The sequence below is a fragment of the Arvicanthis niloticus genome, chromosome 24 (genome assembly GCF_011762505.2).
Source record: "Arvicanthis niloticus isolate mArvNil1 chromosome 24, mArvNil1.pat.X, whole genome shotgun sequence".
NCBI lineage: Eukaryota > Metazoa > Chordata > Mammalia > Rodentia > Muridae > Arvicanthis > Arvicanthis niloticus.
The window spans coordinates 10,842,137-10,863,671 of NC_133432.1; the positions used below are offsets into that span (position 1 = coordinate 10,842,137).

At 52.4% G+C, this 21,535-nt stretch overlaps 1 protein-coding gene across 1 annotated transcript in view; it reads left to right on the plus strand.

Moving 5' to 3' along the window:
* Positions 1–3,068: 3,068 nt before the first annotated feature.
* Rbm19 (RNA binding motif protein 19) overlaps positions 3,069–21,535 on the plus strand; it is an 85,972-nt gene continuing 67,505 nt past the window's right edge. Inside the window, exons 1-16 of the mRNA XM_076922621.1 lie at positions 3,069–3,217; positions 5,786–5,968; positions 6,868–6,987; positions 7,148–7,186; positions 7,332–7,536; positions 9,867–10,135; positions 11,117–11,197; positions 11,680–11,758; positions 13,218–13,289; positions 13,961–14,161; positions 15,418–15,548; positions 16,909–17,027; positions 17,386–17,482; positions 17,995–18,105; positions 18,692–18,892; positions 19,531–19,651. Of these exons, the coding sequence (XP_076778736.1) occupies positions 3,182–3,217; positions 5,786–5,968; positions 6,868–6,987; positions 7,148–7,186; positions 7,332–7,536; positions 9,867–10,135; positions 11,117–11,197; positions 11,680–11,758; positions 13,218–13,289; positions 13,961–14,161; positions 15,418–15,548; positions 16,909–17,027; positions 17,386–17,482; positions 17,995–18,105; positions 18,692–18,892; positions 19,531–19,651 (2,065 nt within the window). The 5' untranslated portion in view covers positions 3,069–3,181. The remainder of the gene's footprint in view (positions 3,218–5,785; positions 5,969–6,867; positions 6,988–7,147; positions 7,187–7,331; positions 7,537–9,866; positions 10,136–11,116; positions 11,198–11,679; positions 11,759–13,217; positions 13,290–13,960; positions 14,162–15,417; positions 15,549–16,908; positions 17,028–17,385; positions 17,483–17,994; positions 18,106–18,691; positions 18,893–19,530; positions 19,652–21,535) is intronic.

Consider the following 21,535-nt stretch of genomic DNA (forward strand, 5'->3'; position numbering starts at 1 on the left):
AAACGTGGAGAGAGCAGCTGCCTGCCTTATAGCTTGGAAATCAGCTGAGTATGTTCCTGGCAACGATTTAAAAAAAAAAACAAAAAACAAAAAAAACCTCAAGTGTGTGTGTGTACACACGTATATGGGAGGGTGCATGCGTGTATGTAGAAGCCAGAAGACAAACCCAGGTGTCATCCTTAGGAATGTGGTCAACCTCCTATGAGACCAGGTTCCTCCTATCCTGGAGCTCACTAGATAGTCTAGTCCAGCAAGGATCCCCCTTCTCTGCCTTCTGGTCTCCCCAGCACGGGGTTGCAAGCATGAGCTACGATAGTTGGCAACTGTACATGGGTCCCAGGAAGCACTTTCCCGAATGAGCCCCTTCCTCCTCCCAGTCCCAGTCGTGACTTCTGCAGGCGTGGTTCAGCTCTGCAGCTCAGTTGGCTTCCCCCTCCCCTCTCCCACCAGATCCTTGCCTCTGGAGCTCACAGAGGAAGGTGCTGACTGGGGCGTTGTGCTAGAGTTGGTCCCGGAGCTCAGGGATCAGGGTGGGTTCAGAGACAAAGATGGCTACCCTCTCCAGCCAATCAAATCTGCAGTAACAAACAGATGCGTAATTTAAAAAGAACCAATGAGAACGGAAGGACAGGAAATGACCATTTTCATAGGCCCCCTTCAGAAATATATACTGATGCAGACAGCTTGCAAAATTATTTGATCAGGAGTTCCTAAAGAAAGTTACATATGACCTGGGAATTCCATCCCTAGGACCGTGCCCATGAGAAATGAAGACGCATGTCCACATAGAGACATGCAGGAGCACAGATGTTCTCAGCAGCGTTATTCACAAGAGCCATGGGGTGCATCCGCCCTGATACCTTAGGCTGATGTTTGGATACAAAAACATACTGGAGTCTGACATTTGACCCTGTGTCTTCCCACAAGGTGTTTTTCTTCTCCTTCTCCTTCTCCTTCTCCTTCTCCTTCTCCTTCTCCTTCTCCTTCTCCTTCTCCTTCTCCTTCTCCTCCTCCTCCTCCTCCTCCTCCTCCTCCTCCTCCTCCTCCTCCTCCTCCTCCTTCATCTAAAACACACTTCACACCATCTCCCCATATCCTTTCTTGTTACTCTTGACAGCTTTATTGAGATAGAATCCACACGCCAAAGAAGAAAGAAGAAGAAGAAGAAGAGGAAGAGGAAGAGGAAGAGGAAGAGGAAGAGGAAGAAGAAGAAGAAGAAGAAGAAGAAGAAGAAGAAGAAGAAGAAGAAGAAGAAGAAGAAGAAGAAGAAGAAGAAGAAGAAGAAGAGGAAAACACCTTGTGGGAAGACACAGGGTCAAATGTCAGGGGGGAAATGGAATGAAGAATGCTTCATGCAAAGACATAGGGGAACTTTAAAATCAATATGTGAGGAGAAAATCAGCCAGGAAAGAAACACAGAGATGCCAGATAGATTCTAGGTTCCCAGAGGGAAGGAAACAATTAATTGGACATTTGCTTGTATATGATGGTTTCTAATTTTGTGTGGATATGGGTGTGTGTGTGTGTGTTTCTTGTGTTTGTCTGTCTGTCTTTCTTTCTTTCTTCTTCTTCTTCTTCTTCTTCTTCTTCTTCTTCTTTACAGTTTTTGTTTGTTTTGTTTGCCTGTTTGCTTTCTAAAGAGAACAAAAGTGTTGGAAGTTGGGTTGCTGGGGAAACAGGAAGGATCTGGTGGGACAGGGGAGGGGAAGCCATCATCAAAATATGTTATCTGAAAAATGGTTTAGCCCTGGCTGTCCTGGAATTAGCTCTGTAGACCAGGCTGGCCTTAACTTAGAGATCTGCCTGCCTCTGCCCGCTAAGCACTGGGGTTAGAGGCATGTGCCACCAACGCGTAGCTGCAATTTTTTAAAAATAAAAATAAAAATAGAACAATAATGGATTCTATCTTAATAAAGCTGCCAACAATAACAAGAAAGGATATGGGGAGATGGTGTGAAATGTGTTTTAGAAGAAGGAGGAGGAGAGGAGGAGGAGGGGGAGAGAAAGAAGAAGAAGAAGATCTTGTGGGAAGACACAGGGTGCAGCCAATGCATTGTGGGAAATCATAAGAGATTGTGTTTTTCTGAAGAGAAAATGGGATTTTCCATCTAAAACCTCCCCAAACTAAGAGCAGGTCCAGAGAAGGCTCCGAATAGTCTTATGCCCTTGAACCCTGGGATATTGTAGCAAGCACCAAGCCCTCAGAGGAAGGACATCTGGCCAGGAACTCAGCTGCCAGGTTGGCAGGGAATAAAAGCTTCCCGGAGCCCCGTGGGGTGCCTGTAAGGCTGCTGTCAGTTGAAGCTGTCAGTACTCACTGTGGGGCTCCAGGTTCTAATCTCCTTTTCTACTGAGAACATACAAGAATGAATGAAGTAACTTCACTCCTCAGGTCCTCACTTCACCTGCCTGAAAAGTAAGGTTGTTATTCCCAGTAGTCAAACCCTGTGATAAAATCCATGGGACATGCTTGGTCACTGAGTCAGGGCCTGACAGTTTCTCTAAGCCTCAGCTTCCCTATCCCCAAAAGGAATCGAGAGGGCTGGTGAGATTGTTCAGAGTGTGAAAGCACTTGCTGGCAGGCCTAAGCTTGATTCCCAAGCCCCACCTGGTAAAGTCGGGATTGATTCCCTGACTCCAGCATGCTGTTCTCTGATCTACACATTTGAGCCTGGTACATGTACATATATACATATATATACATATACATTGTATATGCATGTACATATACAATATACATGCATGTGTGTGTATATATACATATATACATTTATATATGTATATATACACAATAAATAAATCTTTAACATTTTATTTTTGAAACGGGGGTTCTCAGTGCAGCCCTGGCTATTCTAGAACTCGGAGATCCGCCTGCTTCTGCCTTTAAATTTTTTTTTCCTAGGAAGCAAGAATCTCTGCTCTTTTCCAGACACCTGTCATCCAAGACCTGGCGGAAAAACTGCGCCTGCGCAGTATGCTAGCGCTCGGGCCTCCTCCCACTCCGCCTTGAGGGTGTGACTTCCCAGAGAGCCAACAGTGAGGCCACACCCACTTCCGGGTGGAACGCGGCGGGGGCCACGTGACTTGCTAAAGATGGCGGCGCCCAGTGTGGCGGCGTGAAAGTTGTGCGAAGTCGCTGTCGCGGGGTTCGTGAGTCGTAAACGAGGGGAACCGGAGAGCCATGTCGCGTCTCATCGTGAAGAACCTCCCAAATGGGGTGAGCGGGAGCTGGGGATGGGGCCCGGAAATGGAAGCGGAGGTCCGGGAAAGGAGGGTGAAAGATGGAGGGATCCTTAAGTCAGGGACAGGACTGGGAAAGTCGGGAACCCAGTGAGGCGGCGCCCTGTTCTGACCGCTAAGCAAGCCGGAAAGTGGCTACGATTGTTACAATTATCGCCGATGACTGTTGCCACCTCATGGGTGCCTGCCCCTAAACCGGATAGCCCTGCTCCAAGCAGATACCGGCTCCCACCTTGAGCCTCAGACGCCGGTCCTCTCGATCCACGCTGTTCTCTGTCCCACTCCCGAGACTATTGTGGGAAACAGTTGGGGGAGATGACCGGAGGAGCCTGGCACCCGTGCCTGGTAAAGGAAGAAATTAGCGCGTGTATGTGGTGATAGGCGGGCTGGATGGAGAGCCCTCCGAGGACCCTTCCTTGTTGTGCTGGGTAGTTATGACCAGTTTGACACAGACCGAAATCACTTTCGAATAGGGAATTTCAGTTGATGAATTGCTTCTATATGATTAGTCTGTGATGCTTGGATGAGTGATTGATGTGGGAAGGTCCAGCCCACTGTGGGTGCTGTCACGCCTCGGCAGGTGTTCCTGGGCTGTATACATACAAATGCTGGCAGGGCAAGTTAGTACGCCCAGTTCCTCTACCGTTTCTGCTTCACTTCTTGCCTTGGCTTCCCTGGATGATGGATGGACTGTGATTGAGACCCATAAGCCAAATAAGTGGTTTTCCTCCCCAAATTGTTTTGTATCCTTGATGCATATCAACATCACAACAGGAAGCAGTCTAGAACATGTACTGTTTCACTATCAGGGAACAAGGTTAGCTACAGACTTCAAAGCCAAGTGTGGGGGTGCAGGCACCTGTTGTCAGCTTTCCATAGGCAGAGGGTGCCAAGTTCAAGACCAGCCTTGGTTGCATAGCAAGAGGATGTGGAAATATATATGTATGTGTGTGTGTGTATTATATACATACATATATATATATATTATATATATATATGTAATTTGTTGTTTGTTTTTGGGACCATGTGCTCCTAGACCTTCCATGTCCTCAACCTTCCTAATGCTGGACCCCTTTTTGTGGTGACTTCCTAGTCATAAAGTTATTTTGTTGCTACTTCATAACAAATTTTCTAGTTATGAATATAATGTAAATATCTGCTGTGTGGGATATCTGATATGTGTCCCCCAAAAGGGTCTTTGATGCACAGGTCTAGAACCACACACAAAACATTGGCCAGTGTGAGAATGGTAGGGGCCAGCTGTCCCCACCACGGGACTTTTTACCCACATTATAATGGCATCATGTTAATTTCCCATTCCTTCCTTGATAGAGTGGTTGAGACATTAGCGGTATCTTCTTTGTTTCTGTTTTTACCATTTTGGAGGTCAGCAAGCCCAATGTGAAGGTCCTGTTAGGCACTGGCAGCCTTCAGGAGTTTCTGACCCTTGGACATGACTGCATCACGGTTGTAGGTCGGACATGGCTGCCAGCCAGGCTTCTTTGGGTCTCCTGGCTACTTCCATCATCCCCAGTCCTTAAGATCAAGAACACTTTGTTTCCTGATTCCCTCCCCATCCTCTCCCCCTCCCCCCAAGCCTTCCTCAGACTCTGAGCCTCCTACCTCACAGATGGCACTCAAGTACCCAGAAGACTCAGGATGATCTCCCCAATTTGGGATTTTGTTTGTTGGGTTTTTTTTTGGGGGGGGGGGGTCGGTTTTTTTTTTTTTAAACAGCCTCTTAAATCTGTAACCCTGGCTGACCTTGAACGTGCCATCCCTCTGCCTCTCTACTGTACCTAGCCTCATCTTAGGGTTCCCCCCAACCCCCCCTTTTTTTCCTTTTTCCTTTTCTAAGACAGGATCTCATTTAGTAGCCCTAGGTGGCCTGGAACGTAACATGTAGACCAGGCTGGCCTCAAAGTAAAGAAATCTGTGTGCCTCAACCTCCAGAGTGCTAGGATTAAAGGTGTGCATGACCACGCCTGGCTTCATCACCAGGCTTTAAGACACATCTGGAAAATCCCTTTTGCAACATCTGGGTGTGGTAGCTGGGACTAGCTAGTGAGGCAGGCATATGTCTAGTTCCAGGCCAACCAGGCTGCACTCACCCTTGCCGTGTACTATAGTGCAACCCCAGGTGCTGGGGACCAGGGTGTGGGCATCTTTAATGGGCTCTATTATTCTCTGGCTCTGGAGAATAGCAAACATTTACACAGCTTCTCTTGCCTTTGTTTATCTGGATTAGCCTCTGTTGAGTATCAGTTTGCTGTTACAGCCTCAGGGTGGAAGCTGTAATTGATGTTGTCCTCAAAGGGGACATGATGAGAAACAGACCCTTTGAGGTGCCTTGAAGTTTCATTTTTTTTTATTAAAGAACCGAATAGCCTATTCAAGGGTGCTCAGCAGGTGTCAGGCTCTGAGCCTGGATCTGACCACTCAGATATCCCTCCAGGACCTCTAGACTTCCAGCTTATTTGTCCCTTCCCTCCAGGGGACCCAACCCCCCAGCTTCTCTCTCATTCTACTTACTCCTCTGCTCTAGATGAAGGAGGAGCGATTCCGGCAGCTGTTTGCCGCCTTTGGCACGCTGACCGACTGCAGTCTCAAGTTCACCAAAGATGGCAAGTTCCGAAAGTTCGGCTTCATAGGTTTCAAGTCAGAGGAGGAGGCCCGGGCAGCTCTGAACCACTTCCACCGGAGCTTTATTGACACATCCCGGATCACGGTGAGTCTGAGGGCGTCTCATCCTGCTGGCCGTAGACAGTTCACCTTCCCTCGTGCTACACAAGCTTTTGAGTGCCCGAGCATCGTTGCCTGAGAGGCTCCAATGCTCACTGGGCCCTCTCCAGAATTTCTGAGGAGTTGAAGTATTCAGTGTACTCTTTTCTGTTGTTTTGTACGCTGTACACGAGTAACAAGTATGATAGAACTGATAGACACAGTTGTTTCTCTAGGGGCATCCATCCCAGGAGAAAGTGGTTTGCTGAACAGTAACAGCCTGGAACATCTGGGCATGGCTTGTGGCAGGGTCCTCCCAAAGGCTGCCTCTGAGAATGCATCAGAGGTGCCAGGGCCGAGGGATACATCCGTTCATGTGTGGTCCCTGGCATTCTTCCACACTTCTGTGGTCACCCAACTGTCCCTGATACCCTGGGCTTGTTTTTTGCCATGATTGAACTTGCCTTGTGGTAAAGTCACCTGACTCATGCCGTTGCCCCTGTTGCTGTGCACACCGCAGGGGCTGCCTCCCAGATATCTTTTGTTGGCCTATGGTGTGATGTGGGCTCACAGTCTCTATGTACCCCAAGTTCTGTCTCCATTCTGTCACCTGCTTCCTGGGCCACCCAAGCTCCACTTTAACTTTTTGGTCTGAGTAAAGGGGACAGTAACATTTTTTGTCACCTTCTTCTGGACTGCATGGGAGACAGAATTAGTCCTCTATAAATAGCAACATGACTTTTGGGGGGAGAGTGTCTAGGCTGGGAATGGAAGTGATTCACTTTTAAGCAGATAGCAGGTCAGTGACCGCCACACTCTGGGGAACCCGTGCTCCTGGGCTGACAGGGACTCACATGTGCCTGGGGACCTCAGCAGCTGTGGAAGCCAGCCCTCTTTCCCATACAGGTAGAATTCTGCAAGTCCTTTGGAGACCCATCGAAGCCCCGAGCTTGGAGCAAGCATGCCCAGAAGCCAAGCCAGCCCAAGCAGCCATCACAAGACTCAGTTCCCTCAGACACTAAAAAAGTATGTAGGTGGCGCCCCCCCAGCCCTGTGCCCAGTGATGGCAGGGTGGTCTCTGGCTGGGAAGGAGTTGGGAGTATTGGGAAAGGTAGGTGCGCCCAGGGCATTGCACTGCCTTCCCTTCCCCAGTGTCGATGTGAGCCTGTCTGCCTTCTACTTTCAGGACAACAAGAAGAAAAAGGTGCCCAGTAACCTGGAGAAGGTGAATGTCCTGTGGGTGGAGAGGGAGGCCTGTGAGCATTGAGAGGGAGGAGGGCTGGAGAACTGAGCCTCCTAAATAAAGCTCTGCCTCATCTCTGTCCTCCTGTTCCTCCTCCTGCCTCTCCCACCTGGCTGCATTCCCACAGCTGAAGGAAGATGCCAAGTTCCAGGAGTTCCTGTCAATTCATCAGAAGAGGACCCAGGTGGCCACATGGGCAAACGACACTTTGGATTCTGAGCCCCCGAAAACGAAAACCAAGCCATCAAGTGACTATCTGAACTTCGACTCTGACTCCAACTCTGACTCTGGGCAGGAGAGTGAGGAGGAGCCAGCCCAAGAGGACCCTGGAGGTGGGTGTGCATCCCGGTAGTGCTGTGCATCCTGGGAGTGCGAGGGCCTTTCCCAAGCCTTGGCCTGATGGACACAAGTACCATATATTTAGCATAGACATACAGAGGACACTTGTGTGACACTCTGGTGACAAGGGCTAAGAAAAGTGCCAAGGACTAGCCTCGGCTTGGAGAGGGGTTTCTGGGAGAAAGGGTGTCAGGGAGCCATGAAACCAATGACTCAAGGTGAAATTAGGTTATAAACTGACTGCCTTTTTTCTGCTCAAGACAGCTTTCTAGATTGTTCTATGCTCTGCTTTCTCTGGAGATCTCCAGACAGGTTTTGTTTTGTTTTGTTGCAATTCTAAAAACTCTGGATAGCTCATCTCTTGCAGATCAAAGCCCAGTTATTTATTTACATATCATTTCAGTCATTATCTCAGGTTCCCTTTTGGTTATCCCATGACTCCTACCATGCCTGAGCCTGGCCCTGGGCCTAAACTCCCTCTGTCCCAGGCTGACCTTAAACTCAGGAACCTGCCTGCCTTTGTATCTTTCTGACAAGCTGACTCGCAGTGCAGCTGCCTCTGTTCCTTTAGATCTGTGAAGTTCCTTACACAGTTCATTTTGCATCCTTATATTATTTTTGCATAGCTGAGAAATGATATATTATTGAACTCATGTTTTCAGTGTTCTTCCCACAGCCTTAAGGGCTGTCCTTAAGATCACAGCATTCTACCATTTTGCTGAGACGTAGAAACACCCTCATCTCCCAGACTCATGTTGTCTCTGATTATCATGGAGTTGTTAACCTTGACAGAGAGGACATTCCTCAAAGAAGGAATGTAAAAAAATGTACACTAATATACAAACAAGCCTTATGCCCACTTCAACCGTCAACACTCATGGAGGCCAACGCCCTGCTGGCTCTGTTCCAGGGGCAGGAACCATGTCATCTGTCCCTTACACATGGCTAAGCAGGACTTAGCAGGAAAGACCAGCCAGGTGATATACCCTTCAGCCATCTGGGGTATGAGCAGCCTACCCATTGGTGTGTCTCCCCAGGCAGATCTGGTCACCTGACTCAGCCAGTTATCACCAAGCATGTACAATATGCCAGGCACAGCTCTGGGGACTGGGGACACAGCAGTGAGAAAAGACCTCAAGAATCTCTGCACCTGTGCAGGGCCATCCTAGTGAGAGCACAGGGCCAAGGCAGGTAGTTCCCAGGGGGCATATGTGGTGACAGGTGTGCCTAGGAGGCAGGACAGGGCCTAGGAAGCTTTCTGGAAGGGCTCCTGTAGCTCTAGGGGGGTCGTGGTAGGGTGTCATGCCCTCATGTGCCCTACTGTGGCTTGTAAGCAGCCAATCAGATCACAGAACATAGACCGTAAGCTGCGGTCCACAGTGAGGGTTGTTCTGGTTTATAGGTGAGGATGTAGGACTAACACAGCTCAGCCTGGTAAAGTCTGCTGAGCCAAGCAAGGACTGTGGGACTACAGGTGGAGACTCAGGGGAAGTGGGGAGGGGCAGGGAGTCTCAGAGGGAAGGACAGCACAGCTGCCTGAGGGGTGATCATAGCTTCAGGACCTAACGCAGATAGGGCTGGGCGGCGGGGGTTCAAACTACATCCTAGCACTGGAAACCCCTGGAGGATGCTGAACAGAGCCACAGCCTCACCGTGTGCTAGGAGGGTCCCTCATGCTGCAGTGTAAGGGATGGCTGGCCTTTCCATTTTCTTTCACCCAACCCTTGTCATTAGCGTGTCTGTACACGCGCGCGCGCGCGCACACACACACACACCCACCCCTGGTGTCTGGTAAGGACTGTAGTCCACTCACATGGATTTTTCTGAACAGATGGATTATAGCAGTCTCTGCCATAAGCAAAAGGGTTGGCTGTGTTGTGCATGATTTTTAAAGATTGTTTAAAGATAAACCTAAAAGGGGGATCTTGGGGTGCTGGGGAGATTGACTTAGCCATTTAGTACACTTAGTCCTCTTCCAGAAGATCTGAGGTCAGTGCCCAGCATCCACATGATGGCTCACAGTTGCCCCAAACTCCACCCCCAGGGGATCCAGCGCCCTCTTCTGGCCTCTATGGGCACTGCACTCATGTGCACACTCTATACACATATACACACATAAATCTTATGGGGGAGGGAGGGCTGGAAAGGGACCAGGCTAGTGAAAGGAAGCCACAGCCATAGGATGGAGAGACACGTACAGTCGAGTGTGCCCAGTTCACCACCTGGCACTGCCTGTCAGAACAGGCTGGAACTGCTTATGTGTGAGGGCCATGCTGGGTATGCTGTCTCTGCTTACTAAGGTCACTGACCTCTGTGTCCCCAGAGGAACAAGACCAGCAGCCAAAGGCAGCCGTGCAGAAGGAGCTGTCAGACATGGACTACTTGAAATCCAAGATGGTGCGGGCTGAGGTATCCTCTGAGGATGAGGATGAGGATGAGGATGAAGAGGACAGTGAAGACGAGGCGGTGAACTGTGAAGAAGGAAGTGAGGCTGAGGACGAGGGGTGCTCCCCTGCCTCCCCAGCCAAGCAAGTGGGTGTGAGCCGGGGAGCCTTGCCTGGGAGCCCGAGGCCCCAGGAAGCTGCTGGCAAGGTGTGTCTGTGTGTGTCTGTGTCTGTGCACGCATGTGTGAGTTTTGTGTCTGTCTGTCCATCTGTCTGTGTCTGTGAGGGCTGAGGAATACACTGGGCTGGGTCACCTGGAGCCCCTTCCCTAGAGGATTGCCTGGAAGGGAAGGCCACTTGCCCGTAGGTGTCCTCACACCATAGGTTCCTGTTTTGGTCCGGGAAAGCCGTCTGCTGCTGGAGTTGTAGGTTATCAGTGAGCTGGGCAGGTCCTGCCTTGTATTTAGCAGCAAGATAGATGTGAGGAAGCTTACCACTGACAGATAGATGAGCATGTCACTGCATGCTGGGTAATATCCCTCACAAGTCAGTGATTCACGTTACAGTCCTCTGCACAGGTGAGACACCCACAGTGACAGCTGGGACTGGGAGCCTGAGGCTTAGATTGCAAAGATGGCTGAGACCTTGATGGTCCCTCATCTCCCACCAGGAGGTCCTCTGTGCTGCAGAGACAAGACACTTAGAGACTTGGGTGGACCACACCCCTTGGGGTTCCTGTGATGAGAGAGTCAGGGTATACAGCAGCCCAGAACAGACTTTGACAGGGAAAGAGTTCTAGTCAAGGCAAGTTCGGGCTTCAAAGGAGAAATCAAGAGCAGAGACCCTTGGGAGTTTTTGGCACTCCAGAATAGTGGGTCTTGACCCCAGCACCCCTGTGGAGCTATACTGTCAGCTGGACTCTGGGCAAGCCCTGCCTCAGTGGCACTTCTACGTTCCTTCCTTGGGCCAGGGCCTCTGTTGGTATGCTGGTGGCTCACCAGGCCCTGTATACAGCTGCCTCCTCCAGCTCCATCCAGGCTCTGCTCACAGCAAACGGGGATTCTCATGGTGTTTGTCCTCCAGCTCCCCGGGCAGCTGGTGCCCTTCTAGCTCCAGGGTGTCCCAGCCACCCGCTGCCACATGAGCGTCAGGTGCTCACCACATCTGTTTCCTCTTCGTGATCCTTCAGGTAGAGAAGCCAGCCAGCCAGAAGGAACCCACTACCCCCTACACTGTGAAGCTCCGGGGAGCCCCGTTCAATGTCACCGAGGTACGTGTTTGGATAGGGAGGGTGGGTGTGCCAGGATCAGGTGAAGTCAGGAGCCAGATGGAGCTGGGCTGGGGGCTGCTGATCGTGGCAGGGGACGGGTGGCACTGTGAAGACTGCTTCCATTCCCTTCCATTGGTGCCAGGCTGGAGGCTCGCTGTTAAAAAGGGAGGGGACATGGGACTGGATAGTTCAGTGGGTAGAGTGCTGATGCGAGCCTGAGGCCCTAAGTGCAGTCCCAAGCTGCATGCTGTATCGCTAACTTAACAGGTACCATGAGACCAGTCGGCAGGCACTTAGTTGTCTGAGGAACTGGGGACAAGCACTTGGCCACTGAGTCGCATCCTTAGTGTACTTGTCCAGTGCTTAAAATCCTAAGAGAAAATGCTGAGAGACTTTTTAACAGGTCTTACAAAATATTAAACTTTTTTTTTTTTTTTTTTTTAAAAAGAAGGTAGAAGGGAAAACACTTCTTTTCATTTCAGAAAAACGTCATGGAATTCCTAGCTCCTCTGAAGCCAGTGGCCATCCGAATAGTGAGAAATGCTCACGGGAACAAGACAGGTGAGACAGAGGGGTCACCCTGGCAGCACTGGGGCTGCCAACCACGGGCCCCCTGGTCAGCCGGGGTCTCCTGGCCACAGAGCATTTGATTCAGCTGTCATAAGGCAGAGAGTCTGGTGATCAGCCAGCGTTGGAGCTGGGTGAGGCCAGAAGGCTGTGAGGGACAGAGCAGGAGCGTAGCTACATTTTAGAGCCACACCTAGGCGCCGTGGCTTCAGGGAACCCACAGCCTGCGGGCTATGAGGGGTCCTTGGCAGGAAGAGGCTGCCTAGGGAAGAGAGCGCCTTATGCATCAGGGACAGCCCAGTCTCCATCCCGCGGCTCGTTTCTTTCCCAGCACCCTTCTTGGCTTTACCATATCTTGTGCCAAGCCAGTTCTCCTCACCTTTAATCCTGAAGAGGGCGTTATGGGGTAGAGAGGGGCTTCATCCCAGCTTAGATGCTTGGGAGCTCTGTTACCGCAAACACGTGGACAGGATCAGCCTCAGTACCCGTACACTGCGGCGTGGGCCTGTTACCCAGGAGTGAGGAGCCGAGGAGCTGAGCCTGAGAGCTGCCCTGCCCACTCTGGGAACTGTGGCAGCACTGGTCTGCTGCTAAGGGTGGTGCCCTGGTTACGACACGTTAGAGACCAGGAAGAGAGCCAGTTGGGCCTGCAGCTGGAAGACACACGATGCTCGCCCCTGAGGGCACAGACAGGGCTAGGAAAGATCTGACATGGGCTCAGCCGTGTGTGGGACTTTAGTCAGAGTGTGTGTGTCTGTGTGTGTGTGTGCGCGCGCGCGTGCATGCATGCACGGGCGCGTGTGTATGTGTCTGTATGTACTTCCAGCCTAGGAGAGGGTCCACAGGGGCGGGGGTTGGGGTGAGGGCCCTGGGTATGCTGGATCCGATTAAGAATGGTCCCTCCGCTGGTCTGCCCTGGGAGACTCCTGGAGCATGAAGTGGGTGAAGTACTTCATAGGTTGGTGGTATCTCTGCAGAGAACAGAAGAGAGGGCTGGACAGAAAGAACAGCCTCATCTTGCTTGTGGCAAACCCTTGGGCTTTGGGACATGTTGTGGCATTGTCATCAGATAGTCCTGTGACCCAGGACATGTGACTTTAAAGTCTTCTAGGGAAGGGACGGCCCTGCTCTGCTGGCTCCTAGGACCAGGCTTCCCCTCAGGAAGGATTCCAGGCCTGGATCTGAGCTTCAGGGACAGTGGTCATGACGATGACCCTGACCGTCCTGAACTGGGCACAGCATAGCCTCCACCAACCCTTCTCTAGAGAGTGTTCAGAAACAGTGTGGGGCTGGGACAGGGAGGGAGGCCTGCTGCTCGCTCCTGGGATTCACATCTGCATTCACACAGCCCCCTGTTTGAGCTGTTAGGGTGTAGGGTGCATGGGGTGGGGGGGTGTATGTGTGCCCTGGAGGTTGACAGCCTGTGACTCTCCTTGTCCCTGCCTTCACTCAGGGTATGTCTTCGTGGACCTCAGCAGTGAAGAAGAAGTAAAGAAAGCTCTGAAGTGCAACCGTGAATACATGGGTACGGGAGTGTCAGACCTCATCGAGGCAGGCCCTGTGCTGATGTCACCCACGTTAGTGCTGAGATCCAGCAGGGAGCAGGGTGTCCACAGTCCCTCTCCCTGGAGTAGACACAGAGCGAACACAGAAAAAGGCATGGGCGGCATGGGTGGCATGGGCGGATGATGCCATGGATCTGAGTGTAGAGCAGGGAATACTGTTGCCCTGTGCTCTGGTCTCCTGGAGCAGCTTGCTCGGTCTCTACAACAGTCCATGTCACTGGCTGACTTGGCTCAGAGGCAGGTGTGGGCCATTGATAGAGAAAAGTCACACTGAGGGGTGAGGGGAGTCCTGTTAGCAGGTCAGGTAGTGGGTACTGATGGAGCACTGAGTGGATGAAGGGGATGGGTGCTGGCTGAAGTGGGATGGGCTGTCATGTGATGCCTTCCCAGATCAGCCACAGGGGTTTGGGGGGGCCCAGGAACCCAGCTGCTGACTCCTATGGTCTGGGATGGCCCACAAGCTCCCAGCACCTTGGCTGCACTGCTGAAGTGAGTTAAGTCCCAGTGGGTCCAGCTGCAGCCTGGGAAACCGAACGCTATAGACACGATCACAGGCTCTGAGCAGCAGCAGAACAGAGGCTAAAGGGACCTCGGGAGGCACACCACAGCCCTGACTCCCATCTTCATGCAGGTGGACGCTATATCGAGGTGTTCAGGGAGAAGCAGGCCCCCACTGCCCGTGCTCCCCCAAAGAGCACCACACCCTGGCAAGGCCGAACCCTCGGGGAGGATGAGGAGGAGGAAGACCTGGCTGACTCTGGGAGGCTCTTTGTGCGGAACCTGTCCTACACAAGCTCTGAGGAGGACCTGGAGAAGCTGTTCTCTGCCTATGGTGGGTGCTGCCTCCACTTGGTCCTGGGTGACATCTGTGTCATCAGCTACAGGCTCTCTGTAGAAACCAGACAAAGCGCCCCACTGCTGAGGGTGCCACAGCACCCTTACTATGTAAACAGGTCTCTTCACTTTCTCAGAATATGGAGCAGAAGAGAGAGTGGTGTCTCCCTCGGGCTGTCCACACTGCTATCCCATCCTTCCTAGACACCGTGGAGGCTTAGAGACAGGACAGGAAGGGACTCAAGGGCCCTGTCCTATCTCAGCCTCCCCATGCAGCCTGTCCTTAGAAGAGACACAGGAGTTACTGCAGGCATGTTGCAAGTGTCAGGACCCCAACTTCATCTGGAGCCTTGCTGCCCTTTGTGTAATAATTTTGACCCCACAGTTATAACACAGCCTTGTAACCTATAGCCAGTGAGTTTTCAGCCTAAGAAACTACAACAGCAGCAGTAGGAAGAATGGTTCTTCTGGGCCAAAACCTCCCAGTGTGCCCACAGCTCTTGTGCTAGGCAGACCCTCCTGCCTCCTGGATGACATGGCCAGACTAGAGAGGAGAGGGTTTGTCTAGACTGAGTGTCCATTTGGGAAGACAAGAGACTTGTGGGGGCCGGGCAGTGGTGGCGCACGCCTTTAATCCCAGCACTTGGGAGGCAGAGGCAGGCGGATTTCTGAGTTCGAGGCCAGCCTGGTCTACAGAGTGAGTTCCAGGACAGCCAGGACTACACAGAGAAACCCTGTCTCAAAAAAAAAAAAAAAAAAAAAAAAAGAGAGACTCGTGGGAACATGATCCTATCCTGTGTTCAGAGTGGCAAACACTGCCTAATTTCCATGATGATGTTGCAGCACTTACATGGCACTGCCTGCAGGGGGCACTGTTGCCTGCACTCCTCGTGTGTTAGCACAACTCACCCCCACACCTGTCCTGTGAGGCAGGGATCTTGTGGCACTTTATAGGTGAGGACACAGGCCTGTGTTGATAAATGATGCGCCCAAGGGAAGGACACATGAAAAGCAGGTAGCAGAATGGGTGTACAGCCTGCACCTCTCCTGAAGATCGACTCACAGATGCCTTTAGCCCTGGGCTGGTAAGCTGGCTGGTGCTCGCCATGCTGTCCTGAGGGACCCAGCAGTCTGGGCTGCTCCAAAGCAGCCGTTTGCTGATCTCACCAGTCCAGCCCATTGCCTGGCCAGGGTCCTGCACTTCTGTTACCCAGTTTTCTGGCCCATAACTGACTGAGACTCTCCCATCTCCAGGTCCCCTGTCAGAACTCCACTACCCCATTGACAGCCTGACTAAGAAGCCAAAGGGCTTTGCCTTCGTCACCTTCATGTTCCCTGAGCACGCTGTGAAGGCCTATGCTGAGGTAGATGGGCAGGTATTCCAGGTAAGTCAGCCCAGGCCTTGTCGGGCTGTTGGGCTCAAGGAGGTAGGCACAGGCATGCGTCTGTGTCTGCCTGTGTCTGTGCATTTCAGGCCTGAAAGCCCACAGTGGCCCTCTGTGCTCACGTCACGTGAGCTGTTAAGAGAGTGGGCAGTCTAAAGGCAGTGGTTTGGCCTTGTCGTTTGCTGTTCAGGGCAGCCTGGCACACATTGGATCCTTAAAGAATATTTGTTGAATGAAACCGTGCTTTTTGCCTTCTGAAACAGTTCCTTGGCGAAAGATGAAGCTGCAAGCATTGGTAATGATAGTGTGCCCAAGTGCTCAGGCTGTTTGCCTGTGGCAGCGGGGCCGGGCCCAGCACGCCTGTTTGGCTTATTTGTTCATGGTTTATAGATGTCATGGATATCATGGTAGACCTGTGTCCACCTATGTAGACCTCCTAGTCCCTCACTGGAGGGACAGAAAAGGACAGGATGCGGGTTTGTGGGGCTGTGGGTACTGTAAACAGTTTCCAGAGCTGGGGAGGTGGTTCAGCAGTTAGCGCACTTCCTGAGTTGGCCCACAATACTAATGAAGCAGAAGCAGGTGGATTTCTGTGAATTCAAAGTCAGCTTGGTCTACGAATGGAATTCTAGGCCAATCAGGGTTTGACTCAAGAGACAAAAAAAAAAGATAAGAAAAAAGAAAAGAAAGAAAAAGAAAAAAAAAAAAGCATTTCCCGCTCTTCTGGGGGACCAAAGTTTGGTTCTCAGAGCCACGCTGGGCCACATACATCCACCTGAGTCTCCGGCTCCAGGCTCTTCTGGCCTCCGAAGGCACTGCACACACGTGGTGCACACACACACATAGACATAAATATGTCTATGTAAATCTTATTAAAATCATGAACAATGTCTCTTGTATGCAGTGGTGTCAGCTGGCCTCACCACAGTGGCAGGTCCCTTTGTGATACAGATGGAGAGGAACTAGCTCTTAAACTGTTGGGGGCCTCAGTTTGAGAGGGTGAGCCCATGATTATCAGGATGCGGAGTGTACCAGTAGACCAGCAGCTGAGAGAACACATACCTGTCAGTAAGCATGAGGCAGACACAGGGAGCTAACTAGAAATGCTGTAGGTTTTTGAGACCTCAGAGTCCACCTCCAGTGACTCACCTCCTCCAAGACCACACCTCTTAATCTTTTCCAGATAGTTCCACTAACTGGGGACCAAACATTCCAATATGTGAGCCTCTGGGGTCATTCTCATCCAAACTGCCACAAACCACATGGTCCCTCTGCTGTCCCCCTCCAGTCAGACATAGATCTAGTGCACTTGTGACCTGAGGTGGCGGAGCTGTGTCACATCCTCTTTCCATCCCTCCAGGGCAGGATGCTCCACGTCCTCCCTTCCACCATCAAGAAAGAAGTCAGCCAGGAGGCCAACACCCCGGGATCCTCTTACAAGAAGAAGAAGGAAGCCATGGACAAAGCCAACAGCTCCAGGTCCTTGTCAACTCCACAGTGGCCACTGAGCCCCAGTGCCAGGGCCTGCTGCCCTTGACCCCACCCTTCACCCTTCTTGTGCACCTCATTCATGACTTTTCAAGGCTTCATTTTTCTTATTTGTGGGGAGGGGAGAGCAGAACGGGGTCTTCGCACTGTCTGCACACAGTGCGGATGTAGGAGAGAGTGTGTGCAGAGTGCGGAGTCCCTGAGCAGAGACCTGGGTTCCTAGGTCTGCTGGTCTCCAGGCCTCGTGTGCTTGGTCTATGGCAGGGAGCTGGCGGGAGGGGCTTGGGCTTCTGAGAAGGAATCGGCCTGTTGGCCCCCACATGACCTCTGTTCTGCCCGCACTCCTCAGCTGTCACAACTGGAACACGCTGTTTATGGGGCCAAATGCCGTGGCTGACGCCATCGCACAGAAGTACAACGCCACGAAGAGCCAAGTGTTTGACCATGTGAGTGAACGGAGTGGGCCACGTTCACAGACACTGGCCACTGTTTTGAGCAGCCACAGCCTGACCTAAGGAGGCAGTTTCTGTGGCTCAAATGTCAGCCATGCCCAGGACAAAAGAGGACTTGCTCTTTGGTGCCCTCTACTGGAGAGAGACACAAAGGACGGGTCATAGCCCCATTGGACTCCTAACCTGGTGACCTTAACTTGGGGTAACCTGAGAGGCTGGGGTAGGAGCTGGCTCAGGCTGAGGTGGGTGCGTCGGAAGCCCCTGCAGGCAATGAGCTGTAGGAAGAACAGCAGGGCCATCTCCCCGAGGAAAGCCAGGGGAGGGCCTCTTGAGCCATGGAGCGAGGCAAAGCTGGAAAGGGACTGAGGGCTCCAGGGTTACTCTACACATCCAGAGGAGTCTGAGTCCTGTGGACCTCCAGTCTGCAGAATGATGGGTGTGGACACAGACATTTGCCTCTGAGCCACCTCCTGACAGCAGCTGGGCCTCTTCCCTTCCTCCCACAGGAGACCAAGGGCAGCGTGGCTGTGCGCGTGGCTCTGGGGGAGACCCAGCTGGTCCAGGAGGTCCGCAGCTTCCTTATCGACAATGGTGTCTGCCTGGACTCTTTCAGCCAGGTGAGTCCTTACTGCACACAGTGAGTCCACGATCGAGCAGAGCTGGGACAGAATTTCCTGGGAGGCTGGAAAGATGCATCTATGAGTGATGGGAGCCTGAGCTAAGAGTAAGTCTGCAGGACTGGTCCCTCAGACTGCCCTGCAGAGGATAGGGTGCACTCAGGGACAAAAGTTCGTAGCTCCTCCTGCCTTTCACACATAGGGGACAGGTCTGTGTTGCCAGGAAGGAGCCTGGGCGTTGAGATGTGGCTCTTGTCCTTTGGAAGCCCATGGGGCCACCTTGGGATCTCTAGTCTGGGTTGTGGTTGGGGACTGTTGAACTTGTGTGGCTTGGGGTGAATTGGGAGAGGTGTGTTCTGAAGCCTCAGGCCCCAGCCCTTCTGCAAAGCTGTCTGTGGGGTATGGGGTGAGCAAGAAACCTGTGATCGAACACCCCCCAACATCCTCCAACCTAGGCTCTGCTTTCCAAGTCTGTTTGCTGAGGGCCCTGATGGGGCTTCTCTACTGAGGCTACCACCAGTGTCCAGTACTGAAGCCATGCTGAGGTCACCCTCCTGTTGTCCCCCATACGTTCATCTTTCCTCAGGCTGCAGCAGAGCGAAGTAAGACTGTGATCCTGGCTAAGAACCTCCCGGCAGGTACACTGGCGGCAGAGCTGCAAGAGGTCTTCAGCCGCTTCGGCAGCCTGGGCCGCGTGCTCCTGCCTGAAGGGGGCATCACGGCCATTGTCGAGTTCCTGGAGCCGCTGGAGGCCCGCAAGGCTTTCAGGCACCTGGCCTATTCCAAGGTATGGCCACTGATCTTGGTGGCATCAGAGACTCCAAGAGCTAGAGCTGCCCCCAGGCTGGCATGGCCCTTGCACACACAGGCTCCGCCCAAACCCTAGTTCCCACTTGGAGCTTGCTGCCCTGTGGTGATATGAGCTTCCCAGGCTGTTGTGACAAGGGGCCACCAGCTTGGTGCCATGAGAGTATATTCTGGTCTCTCAGCTTGATTGTCAGTCCAGTCTCACCCAGTCACTTCTGCCCATCCCAGTTCATCCATCCTCCGGACCTCTGTATGAAACTTATAGCCCAGCCAGATAGCACAGTGTCACCCCAAGGGCCTCCTGTTGCCAAGGTCACAGTCAGGCTGGGGCTCAAGGTCAAGACTTGACTGTGTCTTGGCGAGGCACTAATAGCTCGGTACAAGGAATTTCTGTCTGCCTGGGATTTGATGCTTCATGACCTGTGTCTCACATTAGTGTATGCAGGCTGTGCTAAGGTACCTGTATGCACAAAGGGTCCTGGGCCCTGCCAGTGCAGGAAGGGCACTGTACCCAGCTTCTCCTGGCTCTGTCATCTCTGGCCCTTCTGCCAGGCAGCACTGAGTCTCTAGCTAGGTCTTTGATGGGGACTCACAGCCTTGACACCCCTGTTTCTGCAGTTCCACCATGTCCCCCTGTACCTGGAGTGGGCTCCAATTGGTGTCTTTGGCACAGCCCCCCAGAAGAAAGATTCCCAACCTGAGCAACCTGCAGAGAAAGCCGAGGTGGAGCAAGAGACTGGTGAGAGCAGAGTCTGGGGTCACCGTGCTGTTGGCAGCGCTGGGAGGAGGGTGGAGGTGTGGGGAGGCCATCATCAGGCCACTGGCCAGGTGTTTCATTCTGCCTGCAGATAGATTTTATAGGCATGTCAAGTGCCATTTAAAGACTGGATCCTTGGAATTGTCACTCGAGGTGGCCAGGTTTTAATTTCTTAGTCAAAGGTTGTAGAGACCTTTGAGTGTATTGACAGGGATTTGAAAAAGGCTGTGGGAACCTTGACTCACCATTGGAAGAGATAGGTGGTCCCTCTGTAGCAGCTCTGGTGTCACAGTGCCCCCTGGTGGTCAGTATAGGAAACAGCAGCAGGTCCCCTTAGCTGGTGCCTTACTGTGGGGAGGGGGAGGGCACTTTGACATTAGATACAGGACAAGTGTCCCTCATCCAGACTGATGCTCAGGAGTGCCTGCCACTCTGAGAGCCTGAAGCGTCTGGGTACTATCCCAGGTGCAGCCTGGGCAGTAGAGGCAGCACGTGTGAGGACCCGTGAGACTGCTGTGGAGTGGGCTCTGTGGAGGTCCAGGTGCCGTGTGGAGTTCATTGTTCACTGTTTCGGTTTTGTTTGATGTTCCCATGTAGTTCAGGGTAGTCTCAGGCTTCCTGTTAGCTGAGGATGCCCTTGAGCTTCCTCCCTGCCTCCATCCCCGAGTGCTGGGACTTCAGGCTGGGGTTGCGAGTGTATAGACCATAGCCCATTTTCTGTGATTTTTGTGTATTCAAGTGTACGCACAGAGGAATCTATGGCAGCAAGAAAAGCAAAGGTTGGCAGACGGAGGGTTTGGATCCTTGCCCAGGCTGAGTGATGTCTCTGCTCACTGTCACCAAGGGTTGTTCACAGGCCATAGTTCCATGTGGGCTGTCACTTCCCTGTCTCTGTTCTTTGACCCTGACACATCATGGTTGTCACATTCGGTTAGCTGGCTGGACCTTCTGGAGACCTCTTCCTAGCGTCTGTCAGGAGGTGGCATGGTGGTCTCAGACCAGAGGTCCCCTCAAACCTGCTCATGGTCTTATCCTGAGATGTTTCTTCTCGTGGTCTTGCATCTGTTGATTGTTAGTGTTGGGGGTAGTCCTGGGGTTGGTCCTTCACCTCAACACCCCAGGCCTCCAGCTGCCTTTATAGTTGAACCTGGGTGTTACATTTTGGCATAAAAGCAAAGACTCATTGCCAAGCATGAAAACTAGCCAGGGCCAGGGTTCCTGAAGACACACCCCGGAAGGCTCACCTCCTGGCTGGGCAGCAGTGTCAGGGCCGTGAGGCTGTTGTCTCTCCCCTTTTATGGTGATGCTGGGAAATGTCGGAATCCACACTTTATTTCTCCCTCGTCATCTCCATCTTGCCAGGCTATCACTGCACCCCAATGCCCAGCTCCCTGGGATGCAGCCCTAGGCGGAGGGCAGGACTGCTGCATAGACAGATGCCAAGGTAGTGAAGGACTGTGGGAAGGGTGTGACTCACCCCTCTGCAGGGAGGGCTGAGCTATGGCTGTGCTTTGTGTCCTGAGCCTCTGATATACGGGAGGTCTCAGTCGGGCTCCAGAGTTTGGTGGCCCCAACCAGTGAGTGGCCAGTGACACTGTGACATGCGAAAGTGACTTTAGGTGTCTGTGGCTCAAGTCTTTGTAGTCAGTGGGGCCTTGAGTTACACTCACAGCAGTGGCACTGTGCTGGGGGAGACGTGCGTGCTGTCCGGTGCGTGGGCAGTCTTCTGCTCCTTGCCATGGCTGGGGGGGGCGCCTCCCTTCTCTGAGCTCTGTCTTTGTGTCTGTAACATGGCGATGGCCACCAGGGTGCCCAAGGTTACTGTTGTCAGCCACAGGCTGGGAACCAAGTGTATCCTGGTGCCTT